At 41.7% G+C, this 18,719-nt stretch overlaps 1 protein-coding gene across 4 annotated transcripts in view; it reads left to right on the plus strand.

Moving 5' to 3' along the window:
- LOC119187558 (retinoic acid receptor RXR-alpha-B) overlaps positions 1 to 18,719 on the plus strand; it is a 123,666-nt gene that overhangs the window by 24,947 nt on the left and 80,000 nt on the right. For 2 of the 4 annotated variants that reach the window (XM_037435698.2, XM_037435697.2), the window contains one exon: positions 228 to 17,057. The exons of the other annotated variants lie outside the window; for them this stretch is intronic. In XM_037435698.2, the coding sequence (XP_037291595.1) occupies positions 228 to 478 (251 nt within the window). In that variant the 3' untranslated portion in view covers positions 479 to 17,057. Of the gene's footprint in view, positions 1 to 227; positions 17,058 to 18,719 lie in introns of those variants that run through there. 4 annotated transcript variants of the gene reach the window in all.

Consider the following 18,719-nt stretch of genomic DNA (forward strand, 5'->3'; position numbering starts at 1 on the left):
TTGTAGGCTGCGGCGGCTGCATTTTCGATGAAGGCGAAAATGCTGTAGCCCCGTGTGCTCAGATTTGGGTGCACGTTAAAGAAGCCCAGGTGGTCAAAATTTCCAGAGTCCTCCACTACGGTGTCTCTCATAACCATATGGTGGTTTTGGGACGTTAAACCCTACATATCAAATCGCCATCAATAGCTTGTACTGAAAGTGGCTGTTTGTCCTTACTGGTCATGCAGAGGCAAAGGGTCTACGCAGCACTAACCAAGTGGAGGCTCTAAGGGAGAAAGTATACGCTGCCCTGGAAGACCACTGCCGACAACAGTACCCAGACCAACCAGGGCGCTTTGCCAAGCTACTTTTGCGGCTTCCAGCTCTGCGCAGCATCGGGCTGAAGTGCCTCGAGCACCTCTTTTTCTTCAAGCTCATTGGAGACACCCCCATTGACAATTTTCTCTTAACTATGCTGGAGACCTCATCTGATGCATGAGGAGCTGTGCTGCGTAAGCTCACCGACGGGATGGTATGCCTGTGCAGCTTGTTTGTTTAATGTTTGTCCAGTTACCTCGGGGTGACATCAGAGCCCTGGCTTCACTGCCACGTGTCTCAGTTGTGAGGGGGAAAGAGGCTATGTGATGCCGTTCTTTTTTAGCATGTTGACTATTGGCCTGCAAAAAAGAAAGCTCCCAACCACTCCTCTGCATATTAGAGGTAACATAAATGTGATACAATGTTTAATGGGCCTTGTTTTAAAAATTTAAAATATTTTAGATGTAAAAAACAAGAGTGGCATGCTTGTTATAGGCCTGTCACTCTTCAAGATCCACTTATAATAATGTAATAGTTGGATGTTGCTATAGGTTTTAGCATTGACAGGGTATTCATTTTAATTTGTTTTTGAGAGGGGAGGGGGGTGGCTATTGTCAGTTATGTTGCTGAATATACTTTTATTATAGTTCTAGTTGGAGCAAGTTGATTGTAGTGACACAGTTAAAACTAGTACATGATTAGAGCCAAAAGAGTAAGAGTGCTTACTGAATGTGTTAGCTTGCAGCAGTTCTTATTATTTGGAAGGAAATATATACAGAACCGTCTTGCAAGTGTGGTTGGCTTGCATCAAGATTAGAAATGTTGAGCTTAGCTCTTTCGAGAACAATGCAGTTGAGTGTTTAAAGCATGCAATGTTTGTAAGGCCTTGCTATATTTTTAGCTCTTTTAATCAACAGCAATTGTTGTATGCACTTCGTCCCTACAATGAGAGACTTAATTCAAGACTCTGGGCTACATGTAAGAAATTGAGGCATTCTTTTTTGGATCTTGTTTTACTGCTCTCTCATGCTGTCATTTGTTTATTGCAATTCAGCCAGCACATTGTGTATCACAAATCAGCACAACCATGTCATTGTTTCTTGTTGTTGAGTACTTTGAAAGGCTACCATTTTCATGGCTTGCTTGTTTTTGTTTTGTTTCTTTTTTCACTGTGAAGAGTGCAAATTTTTTTATTGTTAGCGCACTTGTTTTTTCTTGCACATGCTCTTAGTGTATGTTTGTCACCATGTTGGTTGCACATCATCATCATCAACCTGACTACGCTCACTGCAGGGCAAAGATCTGGCAATCAACCCGGTGTTGTGCTTTCTGTTGCCACTTACCTGCGAACTTTTTAATCTCATCGGCCCACCTAACTTTCTGCCTCCTCTTCGTGTGCTTGTCTTCTCTGGGAATCCAGTCAGTTATCCTTAATGAGCAGCGATTATTCTGCCGAAGTGCTGCGAGGCCGGCCCATGTCCATTCCTTCTTGATTTCAACTATGATATATTTAACCCCGGTTTGCTCCCTGACCAACTCTGCTCTCTTCTCGTCACTTAAGGTTATACCTATCATTTTCGTTTCCTTCGCTCGCGGCATTGTTTTCAATTTCAGCTAAACCCTTTTTGTAAAACTCCAGGTTTATGTTCTGTAAGTAAGTATTTGTGAGACGCAGCTGTTGTATACCTTCCTCTTGAGGGCTAGTGGCAGATTACCATTCATGATTTGAAAATGCTTGCGGAATGTAATCCACCCCATCCTTATTTTTCTAGTTATTTCACTCTCATGGTTTGGCTCCGCGATTAGTACCTGTCCTATGTACACTAGCTGTCTTTTACAACTTCCAGTGTGTCTCCACCTATCGCAAAGTGCTGTTTACGGCCGAGACTGTTGCTCAGTACTCTAGTTTTGGGCATATTATTTTCAGACCTACTTTTCTGCTTTCTTTCTGTGGCCAGTCAAATAATCATGAGCTGCAATTCGTCTCCCCCCCCCCCCCCCCCCCCGAGTTACTCATCCAGGCAATGTCATCAGTGAATCTCGGGTTAGTAAGATACTCTCCTTTAACTGTTATCCCTAACTCTTCCCAATCTAGGGTTCTAAAAACCTTCTGTAAACAGGCAGTGAATATCATTGGAGAAATTGTCTCTCTGTCTTACACCCTTCTTTATTGGGATTCTGTTGCTTTCCTTGTGGCTGTGAATCCACTGTAGATTTCTTTCAGTATGTTTCTGTAGGGTTCAACGATGCTCCGATTTTGTAGTGCCTGCATTACTGCTGATGTCTTGACTGAGTCAAACGCCTTTTCATAATGTATGAAAGCTATGTGTAGGGGTGGGTTGTATTTTGCGCATTTCTCTTTTACCTGATTGATAGTATGAATATGGTCTATTGTGGACTAGCCTGTACGAAATCCTGTTTGGTTAGCAAAGTGAGGTATTAGGCTGGTTGGTTTTTTATGACTGAAAAAATTGCGCTTCAGTTGCTGTGGAGAAAGAAGTTTGGTTGATTTAACTCTAATCTTGCCTTAACTCTATTAGCTATTATTTTTGTAAATAGTTTGTAAATAGTAAATAGTAGACAGTAAGCTAATCGGCCTGTAATTTTTCAAGTCCTTGACATCTCCTTTCTTATGGATTAAGGTTATGTTGGCATTCTTTCAAGATTGTAATACCCTTCCTGTCAAGAGACACTTAATATGTACGGTTTTTGTAACACTATTTCTCCACCCTCTTTCAGCAGGTTCGTTGTTACCTTATCCTCACCAGCGGCCTTGCCTCTTTGCATTCCTTTTAGGGCTTTCCTTACTTCCCCTGTCGGTACTGGTAAGATGTCGAATTCCTCTGGGCTATTATTGCGTCTTGCAATATTATTTTGGTTGTTTCAGCTACTCTACAACTCTCTGTAGAACTCTTCCACAACCTAAACTATCCTATTCATATTAATTATGACATTGCCTTCCTTGTCCCTTCTACATCCGATTTTCGCCTATGCACAACATTGCCTTCGCAGCTTTTAGGCTTCTGCCGGTTTTTACAGCCTGCTCGATTCTCTCCATGTTAGACCTTCTGATGTCGGCTATCTTGTGCCTATTGATTAACTTCGAAAGCTCCACTAGCTCTATATTGTCGGTTGCATGTGAGGCTTTCATGGTTTGTCATCTCTTAATGAGTTTTGCCGATTTCGAGTGGTCACACTGTCACTTAGACGTTTCCTGTCAGCTGACTAGTTCCACGCTCCTGTTTTGCGATCCAGTCAAAGCACATGTATATATGCAAATTATTGCCTTTGGTTAGCAATGCAGCAATAATAAACTTTGGTGAACCTTTCAACACCCGGTGAATGCTGTTGAAACAGAAAAGGTAGCATGGCTAAGTGGCCATTACGCATGTGCTTTCTCTTTTTCTAGTAGATTGGGTTATTCTGGGCTAACTGACCCAAATGATTACCACAGGCAATTCTTTTTATAATGACATTGTATTTGCCATAATTTCGCGTGCATAACCCACACCAAAAACCGTTAAATTTCAGTGGCCAAGTGGGGGTGCGAGTAATATCCGTTTTTTTTTATATAGTGCGGCTTCCTAGCAATGTGTGTTGTGCCGTGAGGCCTCTTAATAGTGTCGCGAAAACTACGGAGGCAGTTTCGGCAAATTCGTGTTGCTCCGCTCGTAGTATAGCAGCTTGTGGCCGATTTAGGTTTTGCTTCCTTGCATCGTTGAAGCGCCCTGCCGCAGTGGTCTAGTGGCTAAGGTGCTCGGCTGCTGACCCGCAGGTCGCGGGTTCGAATCCCGGCTGCGGCCGCTGCATTTCCAATGGTGGCGGAAATGTTGTAGACCCGTGTGCTCAGATTTGGGTGCACATTAATGAACCCCAGGTGGTCGAAATTTCTGGAGCCCTCCACTACAGCGTCTCTCATAACCATATGGTGGTTTTGGGACGTTAAACCTCACATATCAGTCAAATCGTTGAAGCATTTAGAAAAATGTTTGGGGAGAGACCATTCGTCGAGGAATATTTTCACGATGAACATGCACCAACTCGCCCAACTCGTAATTCTGCTTTAGCAAGAGGCCATTCGATTGTTCATTGTAAACCTCACTGTCACAATAGTATGTTTTTTGGACTTTTGCCGCCGCACAGGGATCCTTCACCACCCTCCACATTCTCCTACGTCAGGACGCCATCTTTACCTTGGAAAAGGGCTTGCCGAAAAGATGGTGCTGTCTAAGAAATAGAAAAGGAAAGCATATTTTCAATGTGAACAACACCTGCGTCTTACTTACAACTTCCTGCAACCGTTCGACATAATAAGTGAAGCAGTATTTATTTTAGCAAGGCAAATGAAATGGGATCAGTGAACTTAAGTACCGCTTTTGGAGCTGTGGCAGGCATGCATTTTGGTTCTGTTGGTTCCACGGCGCTGTCAAGCAAAGTTGTCACCGAGTGTAAGCTCTTTTTACCTCGCTGATACCGCAGCGTCCAGCGGCAGTACTTCACCACCCAGCAAAAGCTTAAGACGCCCCGCCGCGGTGGTCTAGTGGCTAAGGTACTCGGCTGATGACCCGCAGGTTGCAGGATCAAATCCTGGCTGTGGCGGCTGCATTTCCAATGGAGGCGGAAACGTTGTAGGCCCGTGTGCTCAGATTTGGGTGCACGTTAAAGAACCCCAAGTGGTCGAAATTTCCGGAGCCCTCCACTACGGCGTCTCTCATAATCATATGGTGGTTTTGGGACGTTAAACCCTACATATCAATTAATCAAGCTTAAGACCATCGCCGTCGCTGAGGAATTCAGTAACCACGAAGCGGGAAACCACGATGTAGATGACTCCTGCGTGCGCCAGTGGAGAAAGAAGATAGCCTATAAGCTGTGCACCGTGATTGTAGGTCTTTTCGTGGCCCCAAGACCAGCGCCTACCCTGAGCCAGAGGTGCAGCTAGTAAAGCTCATCAGAGATATGAGAAGCAGGGGTCACGTCGTATCGACCGAGATGGCCAAAGTGGAAGTGCGGCGACTGTCGAGGGAGCTAAGCCTACATCACAGATTCCATGCAAACCGCGGATGGCTGCATTGCTTTATGAAGCTACAAGGGCTCTCTACTGCTTGAGCAGTAGCTTTTGTACAGGCTTTTCTCTATATCCAATATGCGAACAATACGCAGAAGTTTTTTTTTTCTTTTTTGGTGAGCTGAAAGGGGGGGTGCGAATTGTGTGCAGGGGTGAGTTATATGGGCAAAAATACGATAAAAAAGTTAAATATCTCACATAAACATTCAGTAACAAAAAAGTGCTGTCGCAAGTGATGCGGCAAAATTATCTATACTGAGTCTCACCAACAGATGTCACTGCATGCACACAAAAACACAAACAGCATTTGGAAATAGTGAATAAATATAATTCCTGTAGTTTCGTGTGCTAGAGTCACAGTATGATTATGAGGCACACCATTGTGTAGGGCTTTAGAGATGTTGACCACCTGAAGTTCTACAAGTTCTATAATGTGCACCTAGGTCTAAGGACACAGTCCTCTAGCACTTTGCCTCCATCTAAGTATGACTGACGCATCTTTTATGTCAGCCAAGCACCATAACCACCATACCACTGCGGGGTCTAGGAAATAATTCAGTAAGACTTCTGGGTAGTTGGTGCATGTTACAAGAAAATTATATGACGCAATACAAGTCGACGCTTTTTCCTTTCTCCTATATTTCACCGGTGATTTGTGTTCTCTAATGTTCTTGTAACTAGAAAATATTCTTGGTGGTCTCATATTTACTTCGTTCTGTGTAGTCTCTAGAATCTACTTTTTCTTTGGAATGCAACAAATATAATGAAATTTTATTTCGTGATTGCCAAAAAAAACAATTTCTTTTCTTCCATGTATCTAGATAAGAGTTCCCTGACCAAATCTTTTTTATCCAAGACTTGTTACACGAGCAGTGCACTCCTCAGAAAATTTGGAAGTACGCTTTATTGTTTGGGACAGGATGAAATTATTGTGCATTGCCTTCTATTTCGCTTGCTATGCTTCGTTTCTTTGTGGATGCATCAGCCGTGCAGTGAGGGAAGGAATATCTGTGTGACAGTGGTCACTGTAAACTTCACTAGGACACTTGCCACAAGTACAGCTGTTGTTAAGTATCCTCTACACTATAAAAATATTCACGATTTTATGAAGCTGCAAAGTAGCTAATACGAGGCAATACAAGTGTCTGTCTAGCGGCACACTTTGTTGATGCTGTGGCTGATGATCAATCATTGCTGAGTCCTTTGTAATGAGTGGGCAGCCTTGACCTCCACACTCATGGTGCATTTTGCATGGGGGGATGACTGGTCCAATTCTATGCTTATTTGTTAATATTACTCCTTGCCTCATACACTGTATTTTTCTCTCCATGCAGAATTTCTGCACTTGATCCAAGCTTGAGCTCTGATTTTTATTTATTTTTTGCATTCATTGGGATTTTTAACTGATTAACAATGCTGATGACACAAGGGTTTTCTGCAACACGAGCTTCTTAATATTCTCATGTTAAAACACTTCTCCGTGTTTATAAAAGGGTCTATTGGTCTAGGAATTTATTCTTTGCTTCAAAAAGTTGATGGTAGCTTCTTTCAACCTCACGGTCATTGTAATCAAGATCTGTGGTTCGAATCAAGTAGCATCATTTTCTCGCCAGTTGAGATCACTTGTAAAACAAGAAAATGCAATGTGCCTTTGAGGCCACTTCTGCTTGTAACTTAGTGTACAGCAACAAAAACCCTCCAACTGAGGCACTGACGTCATGTACGTATATAATTAACTACTAGGCTGCATTCTTTTATTGTCCAATTAGTTTTCTGCAGAAATTTTCGAGGTGTGGAAAATTTGAAAGGGGTGTTTAAAAATCTTGCACCAACTGGTTGTTTTCATAACGCATCCATATTTGATTTTTGGTAGGGCGTTTCTCGTTGCCATGACACACATCTTTCACCTACAAGGCATAAGCATTGACTACATGATTAGCAAATAGAAAATGGAAGCAAAGGTGCTTGTGCTCGTACACTCGCACTAGTTCTGGCAATAATTGAGGCCACAAAAGCCACCTTTTCGGGCACCCCACTCCTCTTTTTTTTTAATGGTAACCAAGTGGTGAAAAGCATGGCCACTGTAAAAGAGCATACATAAAGACTACGTCATTAATACGAGTTCTTTATTGAGGCTTTCTACCTGCTAACCCAGGCCTATACACATATAGGCTGGCTAGTTCCTACACTGCACTTTCCAGCCTATGAGCACCTCAAAGATATAGCGATACTTCTGCCGAGAATGATGCTCTGTTTCGCGACATACATTGTATTTTGTAAACAGTCAGCATGTACTTAAGCCATGGTTATTAGCACATCTAGTAGTTTTAGTTGTCTGCAACTTTTTTTTGTAGCAGGAGTACAGCTGTACTATATTGAAATTGCACATATTAGATTGTCACACACTGTCTAAGAAGACGTGTTCTTAAGGCCTGGAGCTACTAAATGTTTAATACATTTTCCATAGAAAATTTTGTTTCGTTGAAGGTTGTCGCGATAAGATTACTACATTATTATGCGAATTTTGAGCATTTTTATGTCCATGCTAAAGTTGAATGCAACTTGATAAGTCTGGAGATGTCCTGCCCAGACGATGGAAGCGTAGCATCCGATCGCCTCCATGACTGGAGAAATAGTCCTGCACATGCACACAGCAATGTTCCAGGATGAATTCTGTCGTATTAAACTATAGGATCACTGACCATTGTGAGGTTATAACATCGGTCGGGATTGCTTGGCCATTGGCGCAGGCTTACATGCATCTACCTTTGAGGAGTAAATTCTGAAGCTGTTGCATTGCCATACCTGCCAAGTCTTGCGGATTTTTCAGAAGGCTCCCAGATTTCAACCACTTCATACGTTTGAACGGTTCTCAGGAAAAGCTCCCAGAAATGGAAATTTCTGCACGTGATCGGGCCCCATGTAGCCCAATCCGATCCAGGCCTTTTGTGAACCCGCAAACTCATTGCGTTTTATTGTAAACAAATTTAGGAGACGTTTTCTAAACACAGTAAAGTCTCAACGGTGCAAAACCGGCAGATGCAAATTTGTGAAATTCCCCTGCCGAATCCAACTATGTTCATTGGGCCAAAATTCGTATGTTCCGAACACTTTTTTTCATCAAGTGTCGTATGAACTTTAGTACTGAAATCGTTGAACGAAGGCCGAGAGCAGCCGACTCAAAGCTTCGAAAAGACGTGCGTGTCCAGTGTGAAAACCGTGGTTATCGTTTGCCGCAACCGCTGTGGACGAAAGGGCAGTCGCTCTTGACATGATCATGTATGACGACGTAAGTGACGGAACTCTGCAAGTGCACGCATGTCCAACGCTTGACCAATCAAATCGACATTGCTTCGACAAACTCTGCGGACAAAACCGTGGCAGATGGGATTATAGATAAAATGACTTGAGGCACGTGCGCAGCCACGGCACGCCGATCGAAAACGGAACTACCGTTTTACACAGCCGCCGTGTGTGAAACCACGGTAGTGGAGATGCTATTATCATTAGAGACTACTAGCTGAGGACACACAGCAGTACATTGAAAGCAGTGACGTATAATAAAGCTAGAAGTGTTTTACCGTTCCTATCCGAAAAATCTAGTAATGTTGTTCCTGCCGATTTGTGTACTCTGGCTATACTTTAGCATTCAGTCTTTAGTTCGCATCAAGTGAAGCTTCAACCGGCGCTTTCCTGACAGCCGGCTGCACCATCCTGTCCCTCCTCATATGTCGCTGGAAGACATACGCGAGTTTTTTTTGCATAAATAGATTTTGCTTGTTGTTTTAACGGCTGGAAATTTTGGGAGACACGAATATTTGCACACCCTCTTTGAGACTCGTACCGTCTACTGTTGGGAAACTCTATCGTCATGTGTTTGGCCATTTCAAGCCATTATAAGACTGCAACGCCGATGTTTACAACCCCCCCCCCCTCCCCCCCTCCATTTTTTAAATGCCAAGCATTTCTTAGCGAACTTCCACGACTTTGAGCATTGAGCATATCTATCTGTCTTATCTATCTATCTTATCTATCTATCTATCTATCTAGCCACCTACAACTTATGCCCTCCTGGCCGTTTAAATAATGGTATCGATACCAAAATTGGTATAGCATAACATAACTGTATGACAAACATAAGTGACTAGTCATAACTTGAAAATCCTTACAAGTGTATCATAAATGTCATGATTTGCATTTCATGGTCTTATTGCTCATACGGTGGTTTTGTTCACATCACATCGTAAAACTGGTATAGTATAGCATGACTGCATGGTGAACATGAGTGACAAACCTTAATGTGGAAGCCATGACATGCATTTCATGCAAGAACATGACTACATGCCGTGCTCATGATTCGCTCGAGGTCTTTTCGCTAGCTTCTCATACACCAAATTTAGGATTACGCGACGCGAAACGGACGATGAAGGTGACTGGTGCGAACATGATAGTCATGACATGCGCGTCATGTAAAGCATCACTGCACGCTAAACTCATGTTCTTGCAGCCGTTTCGCTAGCTTCACAAAGGCCACATGGTCATTCATTCACGCCTCGTAATACGAAAGCATACGACTGGTGGAAACATGAAAATAATCTGCCTTTTTTTTTTTGTGCAAGAAAAAGATGGGAAAATAAATTGGCAGGACCTTTTCCCTCCTTTCCCTGTTGCAGAAATCTCCTGAATTCAATCCTTGAACTTGGCAGGTATGCATTGCTAACACCGTCACCACCCTTTATTTCTCACCTACCAGTGGTAAATTTTTTTTTCTTCAAAATGCATTAGATGTGCAAATATTAAATCGCACAGATGTAAAATTTCCTCTAGCTTTTGATATAAGCAAGTTCTAAAAGCAAGTTAGTCAGTGCTGCACTACATAACGAAGTTATTGAAATGTGTGTACATGCCATTCTGGCTTACACTGCTCTTGTGTTTTACTGTGCGATGTCAGTGCACATTGAAGGAGCACTGACACAAAAACTCCCTTTCTTTTTTCAGTGGGTTCGGGTGAGTGGGCGATGGTTGTTCATTTAGAAAAGTCTTTAGAGCACCCAGTCGCAGTTTCGGTTTAAAAGAGCACCAAGCTAGGCAGGAGCACATCCGGTGGCTAGGTAAACACAGCTGGCCATGTGACGACACAAGATTGTGACATGGGCTCAAAACAACCAGCCAACACAGACTCGTGGCATGTTTGTTTACGCTAATATCATGTTGATAAAGGTATTGCGAGGCGCTGCACGTCTGACTCAGTCACGTGGTAGGCAGTTTAAAATTGATATTAAACATGTTCTAGTATATACGGGGGTGATCCATTAAGTACTTAGCCTTTGAAAGAAAAACCAAAGTTTGGGAATGGTATCTATTTCTCAACATAGTCCCCTTTCCACTCTATACACTTGACCCAGCGATCCTCCAACTTCTTGATTCCTTCATGAAAATAGGTTTTCTCCTGAGCTGCAAAGCAGGCTCTGTGGTGGCAAGTGACTTTTTCAAGTTGGGAAACAAGAAGGAATCATTGTGGGCGAAATCTCCAGAATACTCTGGATAGGGCACCACTTCGTAGCCCAGTTCGACCATCTTGGCCATGGCAATGGTGCAGGTGTGAGCTGGTGCATTGTCATGGTGGAAGAGCACTGTTTTCTTCACCAAGTGTGACCTTTTTTTTTCGTAATTCCGTGTCAAATCGGTGCAGTAATTTTGTGTAGTAGGGTCCTGTTACCGTTTTGTCCTTCTCAAGGTATTCAACGAAGATCAAGCCTTGAGAATCCCAGCAAGTGGTGGCCATTATCTTTCCGGCCGATGCAGTAGTCTTTCGCTTCTTCTGAGCAAGTTCTCCAGGCGTAGTCCTCTGCTTCGAGTGTTCTTTGGTTTCTGGTGTGCATAAGTGGATTCATGTTTCATCGAGGGTCACAAAACGACGCAGGAACTCTTTTGGATTACGCTTAAACAGCTTAAAACACTGCTCTGAAGTGGTCTCACGGACGTGCTTGTCCTGAGTGGGCAAATGCAGCACACATCGTGGAGACGGCTTTCTCGTGCCCAAAATTTCATGCAGGATACGACCCACGCGGTCTTTTGAGATGCCTACTGACTCTGCTATCTCGCGCACCCTTAGTCGGCGGTATGCCAATACAATGTCGTGGATTTTTGCCACGTTATCCGCCGTGGTAGCAGTTTGCAGGGCCCCTGGGCAAGGCTCACCAAAACCGACTTGCGATCTCGTTTCAACTCGAACCGATTTTTGATGGTTGCCATTGAAGGAAAGGACTCAGCGTAGTCGGCATCGAGTCGCTCCTTGATTGGGCTGCGCATTTTCTCTCCCAAAAACTAGAATCGAATCGCCGAACGATATTGGTCTCTTTCTATTGTCTAATGGACACACAAAAATAGTCTGCTTCCTCAAGCAGCCAAAACAAAACCATGGGCCCGATTCGTCGAGACCTTTGCATGTATCTTTCTAAGAGAGCATACTCAATGTTAGTATATGTCTCATGCGATAGCCTCGCGCTCTTACAGTCAGGCCAAGTACTTATCAGAACACTTTCGTATTTTCCCTTCATATATTGTAGATTATGTGTCTGTTCACATAAATCTAGCCGACTCATTATCTTGCCTTCAAAATTTTGTGTCAGTTTTTCTTTAAAAACAAACACAGTCGAAATTTCTGGAGCCTTCCACTACAGCGTCCCTCTTATCCATATTGTTTTCAAATGCGAAATTCTGACAATAATATGATGCTCTTGTATACTGTAGGCATATTATAATGAAAAATAAATGAAAGACATTCAAGTTGAAATGAAGCAGTCGAGGCATTGTAAACCATTTTATGTAAAAATAAACCAGCCCTTGCTTTTTCTTTTTCTCACGGTTTAATTTGGTCATATTTTATAGGTGTATGTTATGTTAGTATATAAACCTAACCTGTAATGGGGGCAGACTGTGACAAATTTTGTTAAGCAAGCTAGTTCCGTTTTCACGTGGCCATCCCAGGTTGACTGAATACGGGTATATAAGTTCTAAAATTGCTTGATGGAACTGTTTACCATTACCTCTAGATAAAAGTATTGGGCGTCTCGGTAGTATTGGGTGCCCTCCCTAAATAAATTGTTCTAATAATTGTAAAGCTATTTTTTCTTTAAGACAGTTTGCCTCTCAAGCATAGTTTGTTTCTATAATATTACATGCACGATACGGCTCTTGTGACTAAACCACGTGTAAGAGTCCCAGCATGTACAGAGAGCACATCTTTTTTTTTCGATGATTATTGCTGTCATTAGTTAGGCAAAGATGTGTTGCTGAGAAGCAAATATGCGAATTGTGAAATATTTTATTGCATGTTTTATGTGAGTGTGCACGGTTGGCCTTGACAGTAGGCAGCTAACACTGTCCACCAAAATAACGTCAAAAGACTAGCCTTCTCACCCCCCTCTCCTTCCCTTTTTTCCCACTTAATATGACGCAGAGAAAGAAGCTACATGTTTGCTCACTGCATACTAGGCATTATTTTATTTCCTGTCTTACTTTAATTAAATTGGCTTAAAAAGAAGCAATGGCACCTTATCAGTGAGGCGAGTGTGATTGCTGTGCACTTTATTTATGGGGAGTTTTTTCTCTTTGTAAAATTGGCATGTGTGTAAGAAGGCCATACATGTTTTCAAAACCAGTTTTCATTGTCAAAAAGTGTACAGAACAGGAACAGCCCTGCCGCGGTGGTCTAGTGGCTAAGGTATTCGGCTGCTGACCCGCAGGTCGCGGGATCGAATCGCGGCTGCGGCGGCTGCATTTTTGATGGAGGCGGAAATGTTGCAGGCCCGTGTTCTCGGATTTGGGTGCACGTTAAAAAACCCCAGGTGGTCGAAATTTCTGGAGCCCTCCACTACGGCGTCTCTAATCACATGGTGGTTTTGGGACGTTAAACCTCACATATCAATCAAACTGAACAGAAACACTATTTGCTTTTGTTAATGGTGCAGGAAAAAGTTTTCTGGGTTTATTCTAGTTTCAAAGCTTCAGTATGGTAAAGTTATGACACGGTTCCTTTTAGTCACTACAGAGGTTATATTCTGTATGAACAGAATATCGCTCTTTGAACATGCAAATTTTTTTTTTCTTTTGTATTGATGCTGATAACTGTAGGAAAGAAATGGAAAAAAGAAAAGAAAAAACACTGGACAAATAAAAGCTTACAGGACAAGTGCTTGTACCGTAAGCTTCTCTCCGCCTGTCCCTCTTTCTGTTCTTTTCTTTTCACTGTTATTATAAATGTATAGCAAGCAGCCCTTATCTTGATGTTTTACTATTAATTTTTTTTTATATGTTATTCATGGCAAGTTATGTACGCCATGGAATTCCTAGTTGCATGTGCATATGGGGGCTCGTGGTGCACTGCTTGCTTTTACTGTGTGTTTGCTTGAGTGTGTCTTAAGTACCTGGCTGTGAGAAAAGAAAGCACATAAATGTTGAAGGGGTCCTGAAAAGCTTTTTCATGTAATCATCAAATGACCTTCATACCAGGTTTTCGATAAACCTTGAAGTACGAACCAACTCGCCCAGCTACAAGTTTTAACTCGTGTGCATAAATAAAGACAGGGACACAGAAAGATTAAATTGGCGTTTATTGCGTCATGAATCAATTGCTGCAAAAATATATTGAATCCGTCACAATGAGCAGAGTTGCAAGAACTGGTTGCAGGCTTCAAGTGCTTTCTCTCTTCTTTTGTCCCTACGAGTGGGATGGAAGCTACAAAGGGGCGAAAGGCTACATCACTGCATGTCATGAACTCTTGCATTGGTCATGAAATGCATTCACTTACTCCCTGAGCAAGTTTAGTGTGTACAAGTGTTGCTGTTATGTAATTTTAGCACACTATAGAGTGTGGTGCCACCATATGCTGACACACCATGGCAAGAAACACAGCTAATTCAAACGCCGCTCTTGATTTCTGTTGGCTATCGACCATTAGCAACAATCTGATAATTCACAAAATATAGCAGACACTGGCAATTTAAAAAAGAGGACAAGTCTCTGTATGAAGAGAGGGCACTCAAAGAAGCGGCAACTTATCGCGCCGCTTATAAAATTTCATGCTGCAAACAACTACAAAATTCAATTGATTTGTTTATAGCAGTGTTGGTTGATATAGACTGCACTTTTACCAAGGCCTAGAGTGGTTCAGGACCCCTCAGAATGGGCATTTACTCTTTAGCATGTCTCATGTTGATCAGCCTTCATGAAGCAACTCTTCGTGGCACAACTGTCTTAGCACAATTTTTGTTTTAATTAGCATGTGTGGTAACTGGTGACATAGACATGTTGGTTTGTGTATTTTTACTAGTACTATTTTTGTTTGTTGTTGCTTATAGATTGTTGACTACTGGTTTAGCAGTCAGGATTGAGTGGAAGATAGTTGTATGCACTGCTAAGAGTTTTATACATTATTCTGCATTGTAGAGCAGTGACTTTTATAGGTGGATTTTCAGTGCATGCTTGACAGTCAAGTATGGGCAGCTTTAGGTTATTTGTCACAGCTGAAACTGTCTTGCAGACAATGTACTGTGTTGTTAAAATGCAAGTGTAGCCAGTTGTAATTTTTTCTCTTTACTGGCTCTTGCTTGTGTTTCATTGTTGTTGTTCGTATGACTTTCTAGAACTGTGATTTGTGGCCATCGTCAGTAATGTAGGTATATATATCTGTGTGCTAAACTGCTCTAGTAGATGCAAGTACCTCTGTGCAACTAAAAGCGTGGCAGTGTAGGAGTAGTTTTTGAGCACCTACTACTTGCTTTTCATCTGTATAAAATAGCTTCTACATTCTAAACAGTGTGAACTGAAGCAATTTATGCTTAAAGCTCTAGCTAGTTATAGGTGGTAAGTTGATGTATGCATTGCTAGAAGCAGAGAATCTCATTGCTTATCTTGTGGAGAACGGCTTAGGCTTTCCTCCTATATGTGGCATGTGTTACTGTATGTATGGACACTTCTTCATTCATGGTAACATTGATTTTATACAGCCCTTTGGTACGTCAATGTGTGCGCAGTTCCTCTCATTCACAAACCAGTGATTCACATGTTATACATAGACCATGTCATTCATGTGGTGTCCAGCACTTTAATGCTCTCATCTTTTATTCTTGATGCAAGTTATCTTCACACAATTACTATCAAACACCCAAAGGGGCAGACTGAGCTAGCATAACTGTCTCCTTACTATGCACCATATGGCTTCAATTATTTTCGACCCCTCCCTCCTTGTTTCTGTGAAGTGTATTGCTTTGCTCTGTCATGCTGCTACTTGCGTCGCTGTGTTTCTGTTGTACTCTTTAGATTTTTCTTTCTCTCCTTGAATCCAAAAAACATAAAAACGCAATATATTACACAACCACCACAACATAGTGGCTTTTTTCATGTGTAATCAACCCTTCCTTATTTTAGGCAAGTTTCTGGTGACACTTTCATCTAAGTCCTACTAACCGAATCAAATCGAACATAAAAAAGGGCAGAGTAGATGGAGGTATTTAATGCTACGCCTGTGGTTAACACGGCAGTTTTAACCATAGGAAATTTACAGGCCTAGTGGCCTACTTACTGAGAGCAATAAAAGTCTTTCACTTGTATCTACAAGACCTGTCAGAGTGAAAAATATATCTGCTTTCTGGCTAGCCTATGCCATGCAACATTTAATTACATGACTGCGTGGTGACATATATTATGATGCCCATTTTAACCTGTACACTGTTTGCCAGGCAATTTATATATATATATTTATATATATACAGTTTACTCTTATTAAATGGAACCTGAAGGGACCTGTAAATCATGTTACATTTAACAGGAGCTCCATTTACTGAGAGAGGAACAGAGGAGCAGAACATATGTACGAAACCAATCGTATCGGAGGCAGTTGTTTCACTTATGCAACAGTTCTGTTAACAGATTTCCATTTACTGAGAGTCTACTGTATATAAAGTGTAGCATGTTTCACTGTAAGAGACAGTTCTCAGTTTGTTCTTTTACACAATGTTGCTGCTCAAAGCTCTGCTCCTGAGCTCGTGTATGTATTCCATACTAGGCAGCCCTCATCAACCGTGATGGTTAGCTAGTTATCATATTGGTGAGACTCATCTTTTGTTTACCTTGCTTGTTCATGTTTCTTTGTTGCACTGCATATATGTGTGCTTTTATTTTTCATGCTCATGTACTTCATAAAGAAATAATGTTGCATGTTTTACACCAGCATGGAGTCATTGTGGTTGTCACCTTTTCACATAAGCATCTTGTAGATAGAACTGTTATGTTGTGTGGGTACTCTATTGAGGCCCTGCCTTGGAGCTTTCCACTTGTTAATTGTGTAGTATCAAAACTCTGTGCTTTTGTGTTATTTTTTGTTGTACTAGTAGATTTTACAGTAATATTCTTGTTCGACACTGCCCTGTAGAAGCCCATCTGATTGTGCCAGCACTCATGCACTGCAGAGCATTAATGCGGTGCTCAGTGGCAGCCAAGTCTGGCTCAAGTGATATGGCAGCCAAGCTGGCAGCGCTCTAGCAGAAGTGTCTTATGCCACGAAAAAAAAAAAAAGCTTCACAGTTCTTATCTCTCTGGCTTGTAACCCTTGCAAGCAATTTCTTGTCAGAGTTCTGCATAATTGTTTTGTATGCACAACAGCTATTAAAAGGATTTAAATATCTCAAAGTTGTGTGTGCTTCCCATTGTATTTTGACAGTAAAAGCAGCATTTTTTACTATCTCTTGACGCAGCACTCACACTGGCAGTTACGTGTATTTGTTCTTTAAAGGTACCATAGCACATATAGATCTCGTGGTGCCAGATTGTTCAATGAATAACAAATTCTTTGTCTAGTCCACAACTTATAGATAGTGCACAAGCTACCAAGCTTTAATGTTTAGTACCTTTGGGCTTGCAAGTAGCCTCGATACATTAGTGTGCTATGCAGCTCACATTAAGGGTGGCATTTCATGAGCGCACAACTGGAAGCACAGCCAACTCTCGTTGAATTTTTGTTTGTATGAAACTGTTTTATATTGGGTAGATACCTAGAAGCAGCATGGAAATTCTATTGTTAAAAATGGCGAGCAAAATCATTGCTAAAAAGTTGTGAAAAGCGTAGTGATGCAAAAGCATCAGGTAATGCATTGCACAAAAACTTTGCATCTTTACCAGCGAAACAGCATGTATTTTCTCATTGGCTTCGATGCGACCAGTGGCAGAGCCAGAATTTTCGTGCGTTGTTATACGCTGCCAATAATAAAATAAATAGAAAGAGCACCTGTGCCTCTTTGTTTTCGCTACTATGTTAGTAATTTTGCTTTATCAAAGCTGTAGAGTTTTTTCATTCTCTTCAATACCTGCATAGCTTTACGTGCAAAAGGGGAGTATGCAGCGTTCAGAAGATTTTGGGAGATGTTCTGACATCAAAGAACCCGCCCTCCTCCTCTCGCAATGGCAGCAAGAACAAAAATCGAGCTATGATGTGCTTTTCACAAAGCCCCACCACTGGCTCCCCACTTCTCAGGAGTAAAGGTGGCAAGTATAAACATGTTATGCAACATTAAGGCTTCTCGGCAGCCAATGTAATCAAACACACCCTGCACATTCAACAATGATGGGACAGGTATGCCTGACTGTAGATATGGGGCAGAATTAGAAGTTAAATAAAGGGGAGGGGGGTGGCACCCCCCTACCACCCACCTCCATGCATGCCATTGGGTCTGAATACATTTTTTAGTTTCTTGTACATTTGAATTTTAATTTAAGTTTCATCCAACTGTAGTATAATTGAGGCTGGATGTTTTTTTTTAACTAAAGGCGTGTACCTTCAGACCATCGTCGATTTTTAAGTTCACCCAATTTCAATAACACTCAATCTAACATTATTGAGGTCAAAAGTTAGCTAATGTTTCATCTCACTAATATTCTGGGTGGATTTCTTTTTTTTTTTTGCCAACAAGATAAAGCTATAATAGCCTTTGGAAATCTAAAGCTTCTGTTTCCTTCTATTTTTCAAAACATTCATTTCTAATTATATCGATTGTGGGGCGCATTTTCGGTCCAAAAATATAATCTTGCATTTCAGATTTGTGAAAGTTTTTATGGCATATTATAAAATTGATTGTGGGTGCATTTCTGACCAAGAAGGTGGGCCTATAGCTTTTGAAAATCTTGTACTTTTCATTTGCCTTCCTTTTTACGGAAGGCTGCCTTTATAAAACGCGTAAGCATTTCTTTGCTGATGGAACGATAGAACTGTGTTTCCGCCGGTCCGGGGTTCTGGCTTTGGAATCTAACGAGGGATAAAACAAGGCCAAGGTTTTCACTCCTGCAAACTAGTTATCA

Source organism: Rhipicephalus microplus, chromosome X (genome assembly GCF_043290135.1).
Source record: "Rhipicephalus microplus isolate Deutch F79 chromosome X, USDA_Rmic, whole genome shotgun sequence".
Classification (NCBI taxonomy): Eukaryota; Metazoa; Arthropoda; class Arachnida; order Ixodida; family Ixodidae; genus Rhipicephalus; species Rhipicephalus microplus.